The sequence below is a fragment of the Panicum virgatum genome, chromosome 2N (genome assembly GCF_016808335.1).
Source record: "Panicum virgatum strain AP13 chromosome 2N, P.virgatum_v5, whole genome shotgun sequence".
Classification (NCBI taxonomy): domain Eukaryota; kingdom Viridiplantae; phylum Streptophyta; class Magnoliopsida; order Poales; family Poaceae; genus Panicum; species Panicum virgatum.
The window spans coordinates 59,551,975-59,570,432 of NC_053146.1; the positions used below are offsets into that span (position 1 = coordinate 59,551,975).

At 53.6% G+C, this 18,458-nt stretch overlaps 4 protein-coding genes and 1 long non-coding RNA gene across 13 annotated transcripts; 3 read left to right on the forward strand and 2 right to left on the reverse strand.

The window, feature by feature from the left end:
- The first annotated feature begins 3,181 nt into the window (after positions 1–3,181).
- LOC120661458 (ribosomal RNA small subunit methyltransferase, mitochondrial-like) lies at positions 3,182–5,773 on the forward strand. Its single transcript, XM_039940327.1, has 2 exons — positions 3,182–3,566; positions 3,654–5,773. Exons 1-2 carry the CDS (start codon positions 3,201–3,203, stop codon positions 4,362–4,364), a joined length of 1,077 nt encoding a protein of 358 aa, XP_039796261.1. The 5' UTR covers positions 3,182–3,200; the 3' UTR covers positions 4,365–5,773.
- LOC120661459 (lon protease-like) lies at positions 4,885–6,922 on the reverse strand. 2 transcript variants are annotated; one of them, XM_039940328.1, is made up of 2 exons: positions 5,882–6,922; positions 4,885–5,321 (listed from the first exon to the last, which is right to left on the reverse strand). In XM_039940328.1, the coding sequence occupies exon 1, from the start codon at positions 6,738–6,740 to the stop codon at positions 5,883–5,885; it is 858 nt and encodes a 285-aa protein (XP_039796262.1). In that variant the 5' UTR covers positions 6,741–6,922; the 3' UTR covers positions 4,885–5,321; position 5,882. The 2 variants fall into 2 exon arrangements, 1 of the variants encoding a protein (XP_039796262.1); XR_005669910.1 differs by having other exon boundaries at positions 4,935–5,321; positions 5,825–6,922.
- A 3,093-nt stretch (positions 6,923–10,015) lies between these two features.
- Positions 10,016–13,711, forward strand: LOC120661460 (COPII coat assembly protein SEC16-like). 8 transcript variants are annotated; one of them, XM_039940331.1, is made up of 4 exons: positions 10,023–10,751; positions 11,028–11,186; positions 12,607–12,803; positions 13,414–13,711. In XM_039940331.1, coding segments are annotated over exons 1-4 (819 nt in total). In that variant the 5' UTR covers positions 10,023–10,290; the 3' UTR covers positions 13,416–13,711. The 8 variants fall into 8 exon arrangements, with proteins under 8 accessions (XP_039796268.1, XP_039796266.1, XP_039796267.1 ...); XM_039940335.1 differs by lacking the exon at positions 10,023–10,751 and adding an exon at positions 12,221–12,320 and having other exon boundaries at positions 10,993–11,186; XM_039940336.1 differs by lacking the exon at positions 10,023–10,751 and adding an exon at positions 12,258–12,320 and having other exon boundaries at positions 10,993–11,186.
- A 442-nt stretch (positions 13,712–14,153) lies between these two features.
- LOC120661464 lies at positions 14,154–15,240 on the forward strand. Its single transcript, XR_005669911.1, has 2 exons — positions 14,154–14,693; positions 14,847–15,240. It is a non-coding gene; the product is annotated as an uncharacterized LOC120661464 (long non-coding RNA).
- Positions 15,155–18,336, reverse strand: LOC120661463 (probable 5'-adenylylsulfate reductase 1, chloroplastic). The gene is made up of 5 exons (XM_039940340.1): positions 18,172–18,336; positions 17,643–17,925; positions 16,414–16,762; positions 16,162–16,299; positions 15,155–16,049 (listed from the first exon to the last, which is right to left on the reverse strand). The coding sequence occupies exons 1-5, from the start codon at positions 18,227–18,229 to the stop codon at positions 15,498–15,500; spliced, it is 1,380 nt and encodes a 459-aa protein (XP_039796274.1). The 5' UTR covers positions 18,230–18,336; the 3' UTR covers positions 15,155–15,497.
- Positions 18,337–18,458: the final 122 nt, after the last annotated feature.

Here is an 18,458-nt window from a genome sequence, read left to right on the forward strand (position 1 = left end):
AGGACCACGAGGTTTCAGTGCACACTCCACCAGGAGGGAAGGGAAAGGCAGCTGCAACGCATGATGCGAAGGCGCCCTCAGTGCACGACCGCATCGGAAAAACTCCCGCAAGGGAGCGACTTCACGACACGCGCGCACATGGTGGCGACGGCGACGCCCGCTACATCATCAATGGCAGGAAGTACACCCCTCGACGGGGTGGACGCTTCGACCCCGAGCATGACAGGGGCGAGTCACCGGAGCCTCCGGGCACCCGTGTGTTCAGCCGGGAGATTCGTTCGCTCCTTTTCCCCCCACGCTTTCGACAGCCTACAACCCTAGTCAAGTATTCGGGCGAGACTGATCCCGCAGTCTGGCTCAACGACTACCACCTAGCATGCCAGCTGGGCAGTGCGACAGATGACGCGGTCATCATTCGCAACCTTCCCCTTCACCTTGCTGACGCCACACGAATGTGGCTCGAGCACTTGCCCGCGGACCAGATCCACTACTGGGCCAACCTAGTCCAGATCTTCGTGGGCAACTCCTAGGACCTCAAAGGGTGCCGGCAGAAGCCCAATGAGTCCCTATGCGACTACGTGCAGCGCTTCTCCAAGCAATGCACCGAGCTCCCCAGCGTCACCCACGTCGAGGTTATCAACGCCTTCCTCGAGGGCACGACGTGCAAGAACCTGGTGCACGAGCTTGCGCGTAGCCGTCCCGCCAACACTAACGAGTTGTTCGACGCTGCCACCAACTACACCGCCGGCGAGGAGGCCGTTGGTGCCAAGGATCTTCAACAAGCTGAACAAGTTTGGCCGGAGGTGGCTCACAGAGCTACCCTCGATTATTTGGAGTCTGAGGATGACCCCAAGCAGAGCCATGGGCTTTACCCCATTCTTCCTCGTCTATGGCGCCGGGGCCATGCTCCCCACGGACCTGGAGTACGGGTCACCGAGGCTCAAGGCCTATCAAGAACAGTAGATCCAGCAAGCCCGCGAGGACTCGCTGGATCAAGTGGACGAGGCTCGAGACGTGGTGCTCCTACACTCTGCGCGTTATCAGCAGTCCCTGCGAAGATATCAAGCGCAGAGAGTTCGGCGCCGAGACCTCAACAAAGGGGACTTGGTGCTGAGGCTTCGACAGGACAACTGGGGCCGCCACAAGCTCTCACCACCGTGGGAAGGTCCATACATCATCGCCGAGGTGATCAAGCCCGGCACGTACAAACTGGCGAACGAAAACGGCGAAGTCCTCACCAATGCTTGAAACATACAGCAGCTACATCGCTTCTATCCTTAGAGTTCCAAGCTATTTGTACATCGTTTGTACTCACATTTACGATTTCCCGAAACAATAAAGGAGTATGCTCTACTTGTTTATTTTTTGGGAACTTTTCGGACCCTCGGGGGCTCGGAGGCGCACGAACACTGAGGTACGCCTGGCTTTACCCTCGACAAAGCCAAGCCTCCCTCAGGGGCTACTACGGGGGGAACCCCCGAACGTCCCCAAAAAAGTCGCCACGTTTTTTCGAAAAATTTCCGTATCTAAGTTTCTCGTATACTTGGGAAAAACGGATGCGAGGCATAAGCAACTACGGTATGAGTCCGGTCGAGTCGTGGGGCCGCCTACGCCTCCGTGATACGGCACCCCCCTCACCACCTCACGCCTAAGGTTCTCTGCACTGGATACGCAACGCAGTACGCTAGCGCTGCATGCAGTACTGCTTTAGGGGAAAAACCGCCGCAGCGGGGGACGGTAAGCCGTCCGCCAACGTTGTGGATGAATCTCCGAGCGCTATTCCCAGGGGACGGAGCGGACGGATGGTAAACGCCACGTCGGCCTTCTCCCGCCGCCGCTCCCGACAGCTACACTTCGCGGCCGGCGCGCGAGCTCGACCTCCGCCGCCGCGCAGGGTGCGTGCTCGACCTCCGCCGCGAGCCCGACCTCGGCCGCGGGCTGCCGCCGCCGCACGCCGCAGCGGACTGCCACTGCCGCCGCACGCCGTGCAGGCCGGCCGCGCCGCCGCGGGCTGTGGCTCGCCGGCTTGAGCTTGAGGGAGGGTGCGGCTCGCCTCTGCAGGGGAAGGGGGAGGAAGGGAAGCAGGGGAAGGGGCCGGAAGGGAAGGAGGAGATGGGCCGCCACGAGCTCGGCCATGGAGGGAGGAGGGAAAAGGGAGAGGGAGGAGGGGCGAGCTCGGCGCGGCCAGAAGTCCTGACGCACGGCGGTCTCATGTCCACGCGCCGCCGCGGGCGCTCCGCCTCGCCACGAGGAGGTGCGCGAGGAGGCTCGGCGAGGAGGCCAGCCGGCGAGGGAGGACACTGCCGAGCAGAGAGGGGGATCCGGATCCAGCCGCTCGCGTGCTCGCCTCGGCCACCCCGACTGCCGCGCTCGCCCACGGCAGCCCGGCCTCCACGCGCCGCCGCGGAGCTCAAGGCCGGCCGAGCTCGAGCGCCGGCGAGGGAGGCCGAGGAGTGGCCGCCGCCGCCGCCATGGCCACGTGCAGGCCCGCGCCGCCCGCAGGCCTCGGCCTCCGCCGCGCCGCGCGCAGGCCCCGGCCGCGCGCCGCGCAAGCCATGGCCGTCGTCGCACCGCCCGCAGGCCCCGGCCCTGGCCCCGGTCGCGTCGCCGCGCAGCTATGCGCTCCCCTCCGCGAGCCCCGAATCCGGCGGCCGCACGCGACGGAGGAGGATGGAGCGTGGAGGAGGGAGGGAGGAGCGATGCCAAGGCCGAGGAGCCGCGCCGAGGGCCGCCGCCATGAGATCCGCGGCCCGCTGCACGTGCGCCACATGAGGAAGCAGAAGAGGGGCGGCGGGAGAGCACCGGTCGGGTCCCGTCAGCCGCGGCCGCGCTGCTCTCTGCCCCCGCCGGCGGAGGAGGGATGGAGCAGTGGAGAGCGCCGGCAGAGATGGGGAGGGAGAGAGAGCGGGGGAGGGGGTTGGGCGCGGGCGGAGAGTTCGAGGAGGGAGAGAGAGAGGGGAGGTAGTGGGTGAGGCTGACGTATAGGTCCGCGGGTGGATAGTTGAGATAGAGGATGAAATATAGAGTATGACGTGTAGAAAAATTGGGTGTAGAGGAGTGAATTCTGATGACTAGTATAAAATATTTTTTATGGAGGATAAATTTGGAGTACGACGAGTATACACATTCTTAGAGATTTTTCGCCCGCCGGGTATGATATGGCTTCCTGCGGGCTTGGGGATGTGTCTCTGAGCTGACACATGAAGCGAGCCGTCTCCGCTCCCTGGGCCCGGCGCACCGTCCGCCAGGGCTGCTTCTACGCCTCGTCCACCAGCACCTCTTCCTCGCCTGAGGCGGCGTCGGAGAAGTGGGACGGGCGGTTCCGCCTCCACAAGCCGCGCGGGCAGCACCTGCTCACCAACCCGCGCGTCCTCGACGCCATCGCGCGCCGCGCCGCGATCGGCCCGGGCGACGCCGTCCTCGAGGTCGGCCCCGGCACGGGGAACCTCACCGCGCGCCTCCTCGCCTCCCCCGCGTCGCGCGTCGCCGCCGTCGAGATCGACCCGCGCATGGTCGAGGCGGTCACCGCGCGCGCCGCCGCCCTTGGGCTAGCGGACAAGCTCACGGTCCGTCCGTCTGCACGCGCCCCACACCCGCTCGACAGAATGCCTCAGAGAAGGAACCATATGCTGACCTCGTTCTCCCGTTGGCAGGTGATTGCGGGCGACGCCGTGGAGGTGGACTTCCCGGAGTTCGACGTCTGCGTGGCCAACATCCCCTACGGCATTTCCTCGCCGCTGATCGCCAAGCTGCTGTTCGGCGCCTACCGGTTCCGGACGGCGACGCTGCTGCTGCAGAAGGAATTCGCGCGCCGGCTCGCGGCCGCGCCGGGCGACGGGGAGTACAACCGTCTGGCGGCCAACGTGCGCCTGGTCGCCGACGTGAGGCTGCTCATGGACGTGAGCAAGAGGGACTTCGTGCCCATGCCTCGGGTGGATTCCTCCCTCGTCGAGATCCGGCCGAGGGCCGTCGCGCCCGGGGTCGACCTTGGCGAGTGGCTGGCGTTCACGCGCGCGTGCTTCGGGCAGAAGAACAAGACCCTCGGCGCCATCTTCAAGCAGAAGAGGATGGTCATGGAGCTGTTCAGCCGGTCGCAGCGCGCGGAGGAACGCGACGGCCGCGCGGGTGCTGTCAGCCTCAGCGCGCTTGACGACGGCAGTGACGAGGATTCTTGTGGAGAAGGCGACGATGACGGCAACAGAGCGGCTGGTTGCAGCGACGAAGAGGTCGCAGCGTTCAAGATTAGAATCGCTGGAGCGTTGGACTCTGCCGAGCTCACCGGCAAGAGGCCGTCCAAGCTGTCCAACGACGAGCTGCTGCAGTTGCTCCGGCTGTTCAATGAGCGCGGGGTGCGGTTCCGGTAGAGCACAACCTGCGTCCCCTCTGGTTCGGTCTCGTGCAGAGGTTCCGGAAGGTGCATTGGCTGCTTGCCTGGTTCCCAGCATGGCGGCGTCATCGTAGTCTCGTAGACGTAGTTCTACTTCTGTGCCGTGTACTACTACATTGTCTATCGTTGCCAGCCTTATCCATATGCTTTGGTGTTCAATGTATTCCGCTTTCTTGAGGTGAACTTTGGCAGCCTGAAGCCGTGCATTTTTTTTCTTGGGGGTGATATCTTAAACTGAAAGTTGGCCAATCAGGGAATCACCCTTCTCCCAACAAGCTGTTGCTGGAGAACATGTTACATGTCAGCAGAGCAAAATTTTCCCATTACTTAAAGGTCTGGCCAGGCTCCACAGAAAAATTAAGTTTTATCCAGCTATGCAGAAAAATAGTTTATGCCGGTCATGAAGTCAAAACCTAAGGCATAGTGAGAATACAGAGATTGATATGTAATCTAGAACTTCAAACTTAGCCTTTTCTCGCCTCAGTGACGCAATTATAGATTCTTGTCACCGCTGGAACGGCAAATCCATCTGGATTGAACATCAAGATGAAGAAAAGAATGCAAAATGTTGAACTGTTTTCTGCAGAGAACATCTTCTTAAACAAAGATGGGCCTTTTCAGCTCCCCTGATGCCATCCTCTCATATTCTCTCAACCACTCATCACAGTACATATGTACGGTATACCTAACAGATGGGTGGATTGATCATACAGAATTACAGATTGATGCAAGTCATAACATAACAAATTTCATGTGTACAGCTTCTCCATTGGAGCTCAACATGACTTCAATATTTGGCAAGGCTTCGGAAAATCAGACATGAGAGTCCTTCATAACATACTGTTGCAAAACTTTTTCACGACTAAGACGGAAAGCAAATTTTCAGATCCTTGCAGTGTTTTCATATTGGCTACATCTTCCACTGAGTCTTGCCCTACATATAATGACACCAGATTATGAGTAGCCTCACTAAACTATGCCGAACACTTCTAGTATGTAAAGTGAAAACAGATACTAGGATAATTACTGCGATGGTACCAGGACACATACGTTTGCATACTAAATTGTAAAGCTGATCTTCCACCAGCCAAACAGAGGGATTACCACTTGCGATTCAATAATGAAATTCCATTGAGCACTGTAATAGCAGCTGCAAATCTGGATACAAAAGGTTGACCAATGACTGCTAATAGCTTCAATTCAGTTCCAATTTAGCATTGGAAGCACAAGTGTTTGTCTCTGAGAGCAAAATTCTTATCCTTATCAAGGACCATAGTCAAAGCTCCACATTTTCTTGAGTTGACACACACCAAATTATACAATTTTACAGGCTAAGATGCTAACCACTTGCGAGTAAAACCTAGCCACGGAAAATATAGGAGAAAAGCGAAGAAAAAGGGCGCAAAAAAAGATTGATAAGAAAGTTTAGTCCTATACCCTCCACCACAGACTCCTTATCATCATCCATTCCTGGCTGACGAGTGATGGCCTCACCTCACCCCGACGACGGCGAGGATGGGAAGGCGTCCTTGACGGCGGAGGCGGCGGTGAGATAGTTGAGCGTATTGCGCAGCGTGTCCCGCTCCCTGCGCAGCCTGGCGGCGGTGTCCTCGAGCTCGAGCAGCGCCTGCTGCTCCCGGGGCGCACCCTCGAAGGTGTTGCCGACGTAGAAGGAGAAGGGCGTGGGGAAGAGGCCCCTGCGCAGGTCGCCCACCTCCTTCTCGGGCTTCCCGTTGAGGCGGTTGGCGATGCGTATGACGTCCCGCATGAGGGCCTCGACGTCGGCGGCGAGCGCCAGGGCGTCCTCCCCGGGGGCCGGGGGCTCGGCGGGCGGGCAGTCCTCGAGCCACTGCACGGCGGCGACGAGGTAGGGCTTGGTGCGCACGACGCGGGCGACGCGGAACCGCTGCTGGCCCTTGCAGATGAGGAAGAACCGGTCGTCGGCGAGGCGCTCGTGCTTGACGACCTCGCCGACGCAGCCGACCTCGGCGGCCGAGCCGCCGGAGCCGGCGAAGACGATGCCGAAGCGGAGGTCGGTCTGCAGCACCGTGTGCATCATGATGCGGTAGCGGAACTCGAAGATGTGCAGCGCGTGTGTGGCGTCCGGGAAGAGCACGAGCGGGAGCGGGAACAGCGGGAGCTCCACCAGCCCGTCGTCGGACTCGGGGGGGTACGGCTCCGGCGACGACGGCCCGGGCCCGGGCCCGGACGCGCCCGCCGACGCAGCGAGGCGGCCGCGGGGGCCGGAGGCATGGAGGCGGGGCGCTCGAGGGAATGCGCGGGAGGGGGAGGCAGCGGCGGCGAGGCGGGGGTGGGGGTGAGGGGAGTGGAGGATTTGGGGGAGGAGAGCCATTGGGACGGGATCTTTCCCCCCTTCCCCCCGGCGGCCGCGGCAGGGGAAATGTTCGTGTGGATTTGGGGGGCGATTTTGGCTTCCTGGAGGGTGAATTTCTCGGGGTTTTGGGGGACGAGGGCCAGGGGAAACTCTGTGATTTGATTTTGCTGTGGGGAATTGGGGAAGAACGGGAGAAGAGGGTGTGGGACCCGCAGGAGAAGGGGATAAATAATGATGGCGTGGAGGAGACCACGTGGGGGCTTATCCACCTCACTACTCGTACATGCACACGTCGGGGACGAGTGTGAGGTGGCGTCGTTTCTGTGGCTGTTAGGCTGGGCTTTGATTGGCGGGCTTGGGAGAGCAGTAGTTGGGCCCCCGGTAAGACGCACAGAGTGCTTTTGGGCTGGCCCGATGAGTACTGGGTGATACGTTATGGGCTCTTCCAAATTCTAGAAAAACTAGAAAGGCCCGCGGCAAACTAGCGCGGGCCAGTATCCCGCGTCCTAGTAGTGCAGTTGATGTGAAGTTAGTTGATGCATGTAGTAGTTTTTTTAAACAATGTAGTTAAGATAAATCCGTCGCTTCGTTATTTTGGTATATGTGTCATGGTTTGTAGCCCGCTGTTGCACTTGGTATATATTTTGGGCATTCTATTATCGTGACATTATTTAAGTAGTATATTATTTTGGGTATCGAAATGGAGCTATGACAATTGTGGCTGCATTTAGGGTGAAAGGAGTAAAATAATTTATTAGGGAGGGCGGAGCACAATTAGTCGAAAACTTAACGTATTTGTGAAATCATGTTGCAATTAATAGACATTTTTTTAAAGAAGTAGTGGTACGATATTATATTTTTAACAAATTAAGATGATATGTTGAACCAATTATGAAAATATTTTAAATTTAGAATTTTTTTCTATATAGTAAAGTTGTAGATTTTGAAATTCTAAACAACGTTTGTATTGATTATTTTTTATTTGAGGATGTTTTGGTGTCTAAATTGTAGGTATAATTGGCTGCATATAAGCCTTTGTGCAAATGAATTGCGAATGACTTTTTTTAATTTACTTTATAATAGAGCTTGTAGTTTTTGAAATCTTGATCAAATTCTATGTTGAGCAACTTTTGATTCCAATGTGTTTTGGTGTTCAAATTGTACATATAATGTTGTAGTGTAGAAGTCACGGATAGAACATGTCGTTTGATTTAATTAAAATCTGAGGGTTTTTTATAAAAAATCCTAACAAAGGATGATGCTAGGTTATTTTTATAGAAACTTAAGGTACTTTTTGCAAATCTCTCTAAACTTGGACGGACTACCACAGGTTGATTTCTCTGAAGTCTAATGGTTTTTTTTGCAAAATGACCAAGGGAAAGCAGATCCGACGACCAAGAACAGCAGGCATCATGGTGACTGACATTTTGGTCCAGGAATCGTATTGTAAGAATAGGATCGAGCTCCCAAGAAAAATCGCAAGGTTCACTTCAAAAAAATAAAAATGCAAGGATTCCTTGTGAATTGAACTCCTAACGGAGCTAGTACTAGTATGACAGCAAGGGGCAAATTTGAGATCAAAGAGATTGGCCCAAAAAAACTGAGATCTTAGATAGAGAAGAGAAGGGGGAAAGAACGTATGCCAAAGTTATTCAGTTAAATCCTCTTTGCTCGTTCACCATCATTTGCATATTTCTTCAAATCCAACTTTGAAATAAAGGGAAAATCCTAAATTGGACAACAGTAAGACAGCCTTCTCGACGGGAAGAAGGATGGTAGCAAAGATTAGTATTTCAAGATGAACTCGGTCGGTTGATATTCTGAATCATAGTGTTCCGCATAGATTATATGTATACTGTGCAATCCTAGATCCATTTTGAATTGCAATCGTAGTTTGCTGGTTAGTACTTTGAACTAATTTTTTATATATAGCTTTCCTGTTAACCCTGTCCGTTTACCGCTTGCTAAGGATCCGTGGTTTACGTTGTTGTTTTCTTTCTTTCTGTCGAGAATGTACCTAATAAGACCAGTCCCAACCCTCCAACTAGGATGGTGTCTATAGAATTAATAAGCTGCCATGTAAGCAAAAAAAATCTGATATGACATGACATTTAAAGAAGAGAGAGAAGCAAATCACAGGACACCGGGTCGGCGGCTCATCCAAGACGAAAGAAACGACCAACATCGGCGTTGGGCATGTCTCTTCGTTTCTTCCCCCTGTTTTCCTCATTGCCTCGATCTACTGCGCCGGTGCGGCCAATCGGCGTTGGGCATGTCTCTTCGTTTCTTCCCCCCTGTTTTCCTCATTGCCTCGATCTACTGCGCCGGTGCGGCCGCACCTTCGTCTCGCCATGGCGCTGCGCGTGCCTACTCCACTTGCGCACGAGTCCCTCCCACCCAGAAGAGCCCTGCAATTTTTTTGGCACGCACCTGAATCCTCATCAGCTCCCTCCATTCATAAATCTCGCAGGCCCCATTGTTTCCCCCATCGGCAAGCAGCACAAGATCTAAATCCCACCCCAATTTCCATCGTTGAAATCCCATCCGGCTCCTCCAAGATTTGGCACCCATCCGCCCATCCATCCTACTACCAACAGCTGCAGGGGCAAGTGCGGAGGCTTGCCCATAGCGGAGGTCGCCCCCGGCAACCGTATCTTCAGTTCATGGTTGAGGAAGAAGTCGCCCCCAGTTCTTGTGTAAGAATGAATCATCCGGATTCGAAGAAGCGGAGGTCGAGATCCTATAGAGATGCATCGGCCGGCCTTCCTCCTGCTGCTGGTGGCTCTCCTGGAGCGCAAGGTGCTCCAAACGCCGGTCTTGCTGCTGGTGGAGCCCCGAGAGCCACACTTGCTCCAGATTGTTCTCAACCATTTATTTTTCTCAACTATGTGTTCTGCAATCGAATTGCATGATAGTGGATGCATAGATGCATGCCAATTGATCCTTCTCCGTTCACATGACATGCAAAGAATCATTAATTTTTCTTGTCTATGGAAACTGCCGAATATAATGTGCGTTGGAGAGGTAGTGTCCATGAGTAGTGTCTTAGCTTTGTCTCTCCTCAAGACACCACCTATGGACACTATGGGTTAGGACTGGCCTAAGAGACTAAGAGAGGACCAATTCTGCTGGTTGCTTTCCGTGTTCGCGTGATGCCTTATACCCACAATTTACTATTGCAAGGGCCAAGATCTGGTGTCTTACTGTTACACATTTCTATATGTTAAAGCCCCACCCCTCCTCGCCCTCTCATTGGTCCACGATAGCAAAATTAATTTCTGCCGTCAGATGCCGATCGCTCGGCCCTCGCTGACACTGCTCCCCTATCCACGCCCTGCCATTGTGTGGATACTTCTAGGTGAAGCGAAGGCGGCGGCCAACGCGGCACTGCCGGCGGCGGCGGCCGGGTTCCTCCACCTCCAGGACAAGGCTCGCAGCCACGTCGGTTGCCCCCCTACCGCAGCTCCTCAATGCGCCGCCGCCCGCCGACCTCGTCCTCTCCCCCAAACTTTTCCCCCTTCCTGACCTGCTCCTCTTCACCCACACTTTTCGCGACGCCGAGCACGGCATGGCAGCCGAGCGCCTCCCTCGACGCGTCGCCTCCCCGACCTCCCTCCCCCTCTCTTCATGCATCTCCATGGCCGCGAGCCCCGCTTGCCGGCCGGTTGCGCAGGAGCGCCGGCCCCATGCTCAGCCGACCAGGGTGAGCCCAGCCGGCTGCAGCCCGGCTGCCGCCGCCTCCGCTGGCCACAGGCCACCGGTCAGTGTGGACACGGTCACCGCTTTGCTTGGCCCCGGCTCGTCGCCCGGCCTCAGCGGGCATGCATGCAGCTGCCATGGCAGGGCCGGCCCCGCCACCGCCGCTGTCGGCCTCGGCCGCGGGCGACCTGTGCACGAACCGCTCACCGGTGGCCAATCCGAGCCCAGCCGCCTGACCGCCGCGAGCGCGGGCGAGCAGGATGGCTGGCCGACTGCAGCCCGGCCACCGCCGGCACCGCCGCCCCGGCTGGCCACGGGCCGCCGTTCAGCGTGGGCACGGCTGCTACCCTCCTTCACTCCCTAACGATACTGTAGGGGAGGTCCTGCGGCAAAATAGCTCGATGCCAGAATGATAAAAAGCTTAGAAAGAGGTCAACCCTTATTATTGATAGATTCCCTTTCGATCTATCAGAACAGATCAGGGATTTCGACGAAAATTCGAATTTAGCAGGGGTAGAAATGGAATAAAAATGAATTGATAAAACAGTCCTAGAAAAAAATTCTGACCAAGATTCATTAATCAATTTGTTGTTCTTCCCTTCCCAGCAGGAGCAGGAAGATATGCATCGGGGATCTGATTTTGCTGATTCCCCTAGCCACGCAGATTCCTCCCATGTCACCAAGTTGGTCTCTCTATGCCACGCAGATTCCTCCCATGTCGTTAATACGCGTGTGTGCAGCAGTAGGCTGTAGGAACGAACAAAGGTAATGCAGCGGCAGGATCCACTGCCTCTGTAAAGTTTCTTCACTTTTTTTTGTGAAATGTAAAGTTTCTTCACTTGCTGCTTGTATCGGCCCTGTTTACTACTTTCTTTAATTGGTATAGGAGAATCACGGATGGCAACAAAACCTTCAAATATTTTTGCTCAATTAAATTCTTACCAGGATGTGCATCCTTTGTATTCGATGAAATGTTTGAATGGATTTTCATTTTTTGAAGGATTTAGTTTTGGTGATTGATATGGCGTATTGGGGGCCTGTTCTTTTCTTACCACCGTACAAGCTAAATTCAAGTTCTTATAGCATAGTCCATTACCTATAGATTTCCTGGCTTCGGTTCTGTAGTGTTGCTATCAATCCTCAGGTTAAATTGGCTAGAGGCAGTTAGATTGGCCATATGGTCTGATTGATATCTCTGTCAAAGAGATGAATACAAACTTGCACGGGAAAATGGATTGATTGAAGATGACAACAAGTTGCATTCTCATTTGAAGTGTTGCAATCTGTTTACCATCATCATGGCTAACTTTTTAGATATTAAAACATGTCAGCAGAATTGTACCACCATGATATGGTGAACAGCTCTGAAAATCTGCTTATCATGATATAGTGAACTGCTCTGAATTTTGTCTTCTTTTACATAGTACAACCTATATCTTCATTCATGCTTCACTTATGCTTCTTTGAAAATTCACATTTCAAGTATGAGCTTGATGTTGTTGAAAAGAACAAAGTGAATGTAGTCGAACCATTCAGACCTTGGTTGTGGTATTCTTGTTTTATGAAATTGACAGATATGTGATAACATCATATGTTAGCAGCACAGAAAAACGAAAGGTCTTTCATACCCATTTGATACCATGGTAGTTTCAATGTGCTATTTCAGTATAGATTGACCTTTGCAAGTTTTTATTTTCAATTATAACCAATTTTTTTTTTCACTTTTGGCATAAGAGTTATGTTGGTTGACTCAAATCGCATGTGCATTCTTTGATGTCTATATATATGAATATATGCAGAATATTCACCTTAGCATTTCTACAAAATTGACCATAGGAATGAGAAATTGGAATTGAGGGATTGATGATCTTATTTATCTTGGCAAGGGTGTTCTTTAAGGTCTGTTCTACCAGCCAAATTTTTTCCTTTCATTAGTGCGATTGTATTATTCATTGTAATGTAACATAGTATATTTGAGCTCTAGGAACCCAAAGTCGAATTCTATAATATCCATTCGAGCTGGTTTAATAAAGATGATTTAAATAGTTAGGTAATATGTTGTATTTGCGATAAAAATGGTTTGACAAAGCTATTAGAAGTGTGGTCGCAAGGTACCTTGTGGCTTAGAAGTTTCTTTCACAGTTAACCAGTTGTATCAGTTAGTTGCAATGATTTTGTTTTTCAGAGTGAGACCTGTCACTGTCAGAAGGTGTCCAGCCACGGCGGCGGCGCCAAGGATGACAGTGGCATCGGCACACCTACTAGGCCTCTGGCAGCGCACAAGTGCCGTGAAGGTGCTGCAGCAGAGCAACAGCCACCAGATGCAGGCCGGCAGCAGCAGCACTCAAATGCAGGCAAGAGGAAGCTGGGCAGCCTGGCAATGTAATTTGATCTCCCTCCTATGACCATATATAGTTGCACCTTGAAGATATTCAACACAGGCCACATTTCCAGCCATCTCAGTTCTTTCCCTTACAACCTCATTTATTTTGCAACCACAGTTCTCAAAACCAATACCATTAAGCAAAAAAAAATCATGTTTACTATTGCATAGCGAATACTTGCTACTCTCCTATCACCCTCAATGATATGAACAATCATATTCTCGGTATGTGTACCAAACCTAAGAGGTTCATTCAGCTTTAGGGCACAAAATTCTTTGCTACTTCACCTCCTAATGACATGCATTATATTGTGCCCAAATAACCTTGAAACCTTAGAATGCCAACAAACTATACATAAAGAAAAAATTATCTTACCAGCAACCCACTCCAGTCCATGGCACTCTCCCTGTTTTTGTTTACAGAAAAGAAAAACAGAAGTATCTGCAATTTCCAAGGTGCTTCTAAATTCAAGTGCTGCCAATGAAATTCTACAAAAGAAAATATGTTCCTTTCAGTTCATTTAAAAAAAGTGTTCAAGTGTCATGGCTTCTTCTACAGCCATACTCTCCCACTAACTCTTTTCTTACCTATACCTCTTATCCTCTCAGGAACAATTAGGTCACCATATCGACATAGCAGAGCAACCTTCCACCACAAATGGCACCGCTTCAAGTGCACCATCAGTATTCACCGCCCAGATCGATGCAGCCACCCAGAACGCTGCCGAGAAAATCTTTGCGGAACTGTGCAACCTAACAATGGGTGCAGAAACTTAAATTTACTTTTCCAACACAAATTCATCCTTTTCACCTTCATTTGAGGTACCAGATCCATTCTTGGTGCTTCTACCAATATTCTAGCTGCATTCACAATTAAAGAGGTACACCGAGATCATCTGCACCCACCTCCATACCTTGCAACGGACATAAATTTATCACTAATTCAAATTAAATCACAATGGTTAATTCACATGCAGTAACGCCTGTACCACAAAATACGATAGGCAGTAGCACTTTCATTCTAATATGTAGTTATGTATTATACATGTAAAATAATTGTGATGTAACATATATCTATTAATATTTGCAACTGTCACAATGACACTAATTTTATATCTATTAATAACATCCTACTTTAATTTAATGATGACTAGGCGCGCCAAGGCGCGCGCAAAATACGCATCTAAAGTAACAAAGGAGATGGGGGAGGCGCGGGGCCAGCCCGACCACGTCGCCCACAAATCCCGGGCCCTGCGATGGCCATCGTCCGCCTCGTACTGGTTTGCTGTCCGGCTGGACGGACGATTTTGGCGGCCCACACACCTGCCTGCTTGCCTGCGTGTCTCCGTTTTGCCGGCTTCCGCGTGGTGCGCCGCTGCTGCCGGCGCGTGCTTCCTGCTGCGGCCGCTGCCGGCGACAAAGACTGACCCGTGTGGATTTAGTGGTCCTCGTTCGCTTTCGGTTTGCGAGGGGGACCCGAGGGCGCCGCGCGCGCCGCCTGTCCTCTCCGCCGTGTCTCGCTCGCCGGCGACCCGCACTGCAGTGCCCCGCTCCGCTCTTCCATCCCCCACGCGCCGCACGTCCCGCACCCGCTCCCCTCTCTATTCTCCTTCTCTCCACGGTTCCTCTCCTCACCACGAATCCCATCAACGCCTCGCGGAGCGTCGGCCGCCCCGTTGTGCCATCAACGCGCGTGCCCCTCGCCACTCGCCAGGAGACATGGCCTACAGAGCACGAGCGGCAAATACCCAAGCCACCAGCCTGCTATAGTGCTATGCACTCTAACCCGCTCCAGTCTTGCTTCTCCTTTCAAGCATGAGCATGAGTAAGCGTCCAGCTACAATCCACTGGAGCATGACGCCAATCTTACCATCAATGGCATCCTCCAGGTCTGCAATACTATATGCCCACCAGGTGTTCGATAGAATGCTTAAGATAGATAGGAAACTATTCTCCCCTAATATTTCATTTTCTACAAATAATTGTATATAATGTATCACATATTTTCAAATTGATCTACCGTTACTATTGTGGAAATCCAGGGATGAGACTAAAAGGCCATAAACAGGCAGGGACAGACACAGAGCGAGGCAACAACTTTCCTGCGACAAGTGATTCTCAGACCAATCCAGCTCATACAGTCCACATCGTACCATCATAAACCTATGTAACATATATGTACTAATCGCAAATGACTTAGTTGGTCTAACCACAATTTTTATTGTAATATATCACTACTATTATCCTACTTCCATTATCATTACAACCGCTTCCCTAAGCCTTGTGGCCACCCGCGCGCCTGCAAAACACTAGTGGTTAAAATTCACAACCAGAATGAACAATAAAGAACTGACAAAACTGATTTTCTTATTTGATGTTAACCTTACATTACAATCCTCTGTCACCAACTAACCACTAGCTATAAATACACGCAAATAACCTCGACCTTTTGCCTTATAACACCGGACCTCAGGCTTCAGGTTTACCTGCAACCGTTTGCAGTGACAAGAGCTAGAGATGCAAGATCTCCATCTGAAGTATTTCTGAACCCCATCCCTCTCTTCCTATCATCCCCAATTCCCTCTCTCAGATACCTCTTCCCTCTCTAAGTACAATTCTAGACGGAGCGACGCCAGCACCACCATCATGCCGACACAGGCAGAGAACGATGGTTCTCGCTCCCTGGCGGCGTCTCACCGGAGGCTGTTGACGAAGGCGAGGAGCGAGTCGACGTCCCTCTTCTCGGACGGGTACTTGATGGGCCTGGCGGTGCGGGTCGGGAACAGGAGCACGGTGGGGAAGCTCTGCAGCTGCAGCTCCGCCTGCGCGAACGGCTTCTGCTCGCCGTCGGCGCGGAACTTGGCCACCTTCACGCCGGCCCCGGCCAGCTTCTCGGCCAGCTCCACGTAGGAGGCCTCCATGGCCTGGCAGAAGGGGCACCAGGGTGCGTACAGCACCACGAGCCACGGCTCCGCGCGGTTCTCCAGGCGCAGCAGGTTCTCGATCCCGGTGCGGGTGAGGGACACGACGGCGGGGCTCTCGAAGATGTCCGGGGCGCCCGCCGCGCCGTTGCCGTTGCCGTTGGCGGGCTTGGGCGCCGCCGCCTGGCCGTCCTTCTCGATGTTGCCCTTGTGCAGGCCGCACTCCTTGGCCTTGGCGTCCTCCCACCACCACCGGCCTTCACGCTCGTGCTGCCCCGGCAGGACCGGCCTGGTGCACGGCTCGCAACCAATGGACACGAACCCCTGAAGAACACAGTCGATCCAGATTGTCAGTCACCTGCACTTCTAGAAACAGCTGATCGTAACACGCAAACAATGCATGGAAGCTGAGCTGCAACTGCAGTGCTGGACTTACTTGAGCATGCAGGGAGTTGACAGGGACATCCATGGTCCTCAGGAATGTCCAGATGTCCTTGCCGTCGACATTGGCCACGGGGTTCCACTTGATCAAGCTACCAGCTCCGCCATCCAGGCCTTCAAAGGAGGGGTCGACCTGCATTTGCACCAAATTGTGCAATCGGGCATCAGAAACTGAACTCCGTCTGAACAAAAATTCAATTGTTCAGATATCTTATATGGATGGATGGAATGGAAGATGAATTTATACCTGAACGACGGGGATGCTGGCCCTGGTGCCGGGGGACTGGTCCTTCCTCTGGCCGGTGATCCATGCCCTGAGCCCCCTGAGCGCCCTGCGCAGCGGCCGCACCTTGCGCACCCGGCAGCACTCCTGGTGGCCGTCCTCGTAGAAGGAGAAGAGGCCCTTGGTCCGCACCAGCTCCTGCACCTCGCCGGCGTCCGGGAACATGTACTCGATGCGGATGCCGTAATGCTTCTCCACCTTGTCGAAGAACTGGTACGTCTCCGGGTTCAGCCGCCCCGTGTCCAGGCTGAACACCCGGAAGGGGCGCCCCGTCAGCTTCGCGTACTCGATCAGCGCCACGTCCTCCGCGCCACTGCACGACACGACACGACGACGACGACGAGAGCCACGTCAGCGATCAGTTCATGAGAATTGTGATGCTTGATTTTCTGATGTGATCCTGGCGAGGCTAATCTATCCCATGGAAACGTCCGAGACACCCATCCATGTCATGGCCGAAAGGTAAAACAGGCAACAGAGAGCAGCACTAACCACGTAGCTTTATCAAAAGGGGTTTGTTAGAACCAGGCCCAGAAGGAATCTATTGAGACGGTATCGATCTTGGACGCCATGGCTTTTCCGGCTTCGTCGGATAGTCAAACTAGCTTGTCCGGTTGCGCGTGGGTGGTGGGCCATGATTCTAGCTTGGGACCTCCGGTCGAGAACGCAATCCTGGACGCCAGATTCAGTGAACCTGGACGCCTCGCAAGCTTGGCTCGTCCAGATACATTGGCATGTGCGGTGACGCCGGAGAACCAAACGGGCTTCGCTACCACTACCAGCCTACCATTACCCGATTAGCGTTAAAAAAACATTATTAGAATTCTGATTTTGAGCATCTTAACATTCAACAAAGATTTTGAGCATCTGAGCTGAGGACCATAAACACTTTTGCCTACGAATCTATGATCATCTATCTATCTATAGTCTGAAAAAAGAGTTCCATGCAGTTTCAGAGGCGGACAGGTGGGGCCACAGTCCAGTGGCCCGCAAGATGGTGGATGCTACTAGGAATCTCCGCGGCCACACGTTCTGAAGATACCGCGATGCCGCGAGCATGGCGGATGCAGATCGCCGCGGCTAAACCCAGTCCATGGAGAACCAGCGGCAACAGACGCTAACGGGCACGCGGGAGACGCTGAGGATCCGAATCCATCGAGGAGCGCGGGAGAACTAGAAGCGACGGTGCTCACCTGAAGGCGATGGCGATCTCGGATCCGAACATGGCCAGCGCCCGATCCATGACCTCCAGCGGCGACGCGCCCTCCAGCTCGTGCGCCAGGGCCTCGTAGTCCACCGCCGCGGGGCCCGCCACCTCGTCGGCTACGGGCGCCGCCGGCGCCGCCGAGGCCGCGGAGGCCGTCACCGGCTGCCTCCCCTGCTCCGCCGCGCGCAGCGGGCGCACCGCCCGAGCGCGCTGGCCCCGCGCTGCCGGAGCCACGGCCACATGCTGCCTCACGGCTCCAATCCTCGCGGCTGCACGGCCAAAAGAGAGAGATGAATTTTCAGAGCAATTACAAACTCTTGCTCCAAGTGCAGATGAATTCCGACGCGAAGCCGCGCATTTCACATGTGGAAACATCGCAGGATGCTCAATCCAACCGCGGAACCCCGAATTCAAACGAAGCATCAGGATCAGGAGCCGATAAACTCTAGCTAAACAATCAAATTTGAATTGGAGCCAAAAGAAAAACTTGTAACAATTCACGGAATTGAACTCACCTTTGACATCGCGGAGGGCGGCGGGGTGCGACGAGATGGAGGTGGTGGCGGAAGCCATGGAAGCTCTCTGGGGCTTTGAGAGAAAAAAAAATCGCAGCTGGTAATATTTCTCCCGAGCAAATGTGTTTTGGACTCGTGCGTTTTTTCTGTGGCGTGGAGGGTGGAAACGGGCGGGTGGCTTACATATAGCTCGGGCGGGAGGCTGGGTTCATCGCACCTGGACGGGTTTCGGGAGCGGCCGCCGGGGCCACGTGGCGGCGCCTGGTTGGCCGGCCGCACGGGAGGCT

Coding starts and splice junctions, on each gene's coding strand:
- LOC120661458 (XM_039940327.1), top strand. CDS start 3,201: ATGAAGCGAGCCGTCTCCGCTCCCTGGGCCCGGCGCACCGTCCGCCAG. Junction 3,567..3,653: donor GGCTAGCGGACAAGCTCACG/GTCCGTCCGTCT, acceptor TCCCGTTGGCAG/GTGATTGCGGGCGACGCCGT.
- LOC120661459 (XM_039940328.1), bottom strand. CDS start 6,740: ATGGCTCTCCTCCCCCAAATCCTCCACTCCCCTCACCCCCACCCCCGC.
- LOC120661460 (XM_039940329.1), top strand. CDS start 10,291: ATGGCAGCCGAGCGCCTCCCTCGACGCGTCGCCTCCCCGACCTCCCTC. Junction 10,752..11,027: donor GCCACGGGCCGCCGTTCAGC/GTGGGCACGGCT, acceptor TTCCCTTCCCAG/CAGGAGCAGGAAGATATGCA. Junction 11,187..12,606: donor GGCTGTAGGAACGAACAAAG/GTAATGCAGCGG, acceptor TTTGTTTTTCAG/AGTGAGACCTGTCACTGTCA.
- LOC120661463 (XM_039940340.1), bottom strand. CDS start 18,229: ATGGCTTCCGCCACCACCTCCATCTCGTCGCACCCCGCCGCCCTCCGC. Junction 17,926..18,171: donor CGCCCTCCGCGATGTCAAAG/GTGAGTTCAATT, acceptor TTGGCCGTGCAG/CCGCGAGGATTGGAGCCGTG. Junction 16,763..17,642: donor GAGATCGCCATCGCCTTCAG/GTGAGCACCGTC, acceptor CGTGTCGTGCAG/TGGCGCGGAGGACGTGGCGC.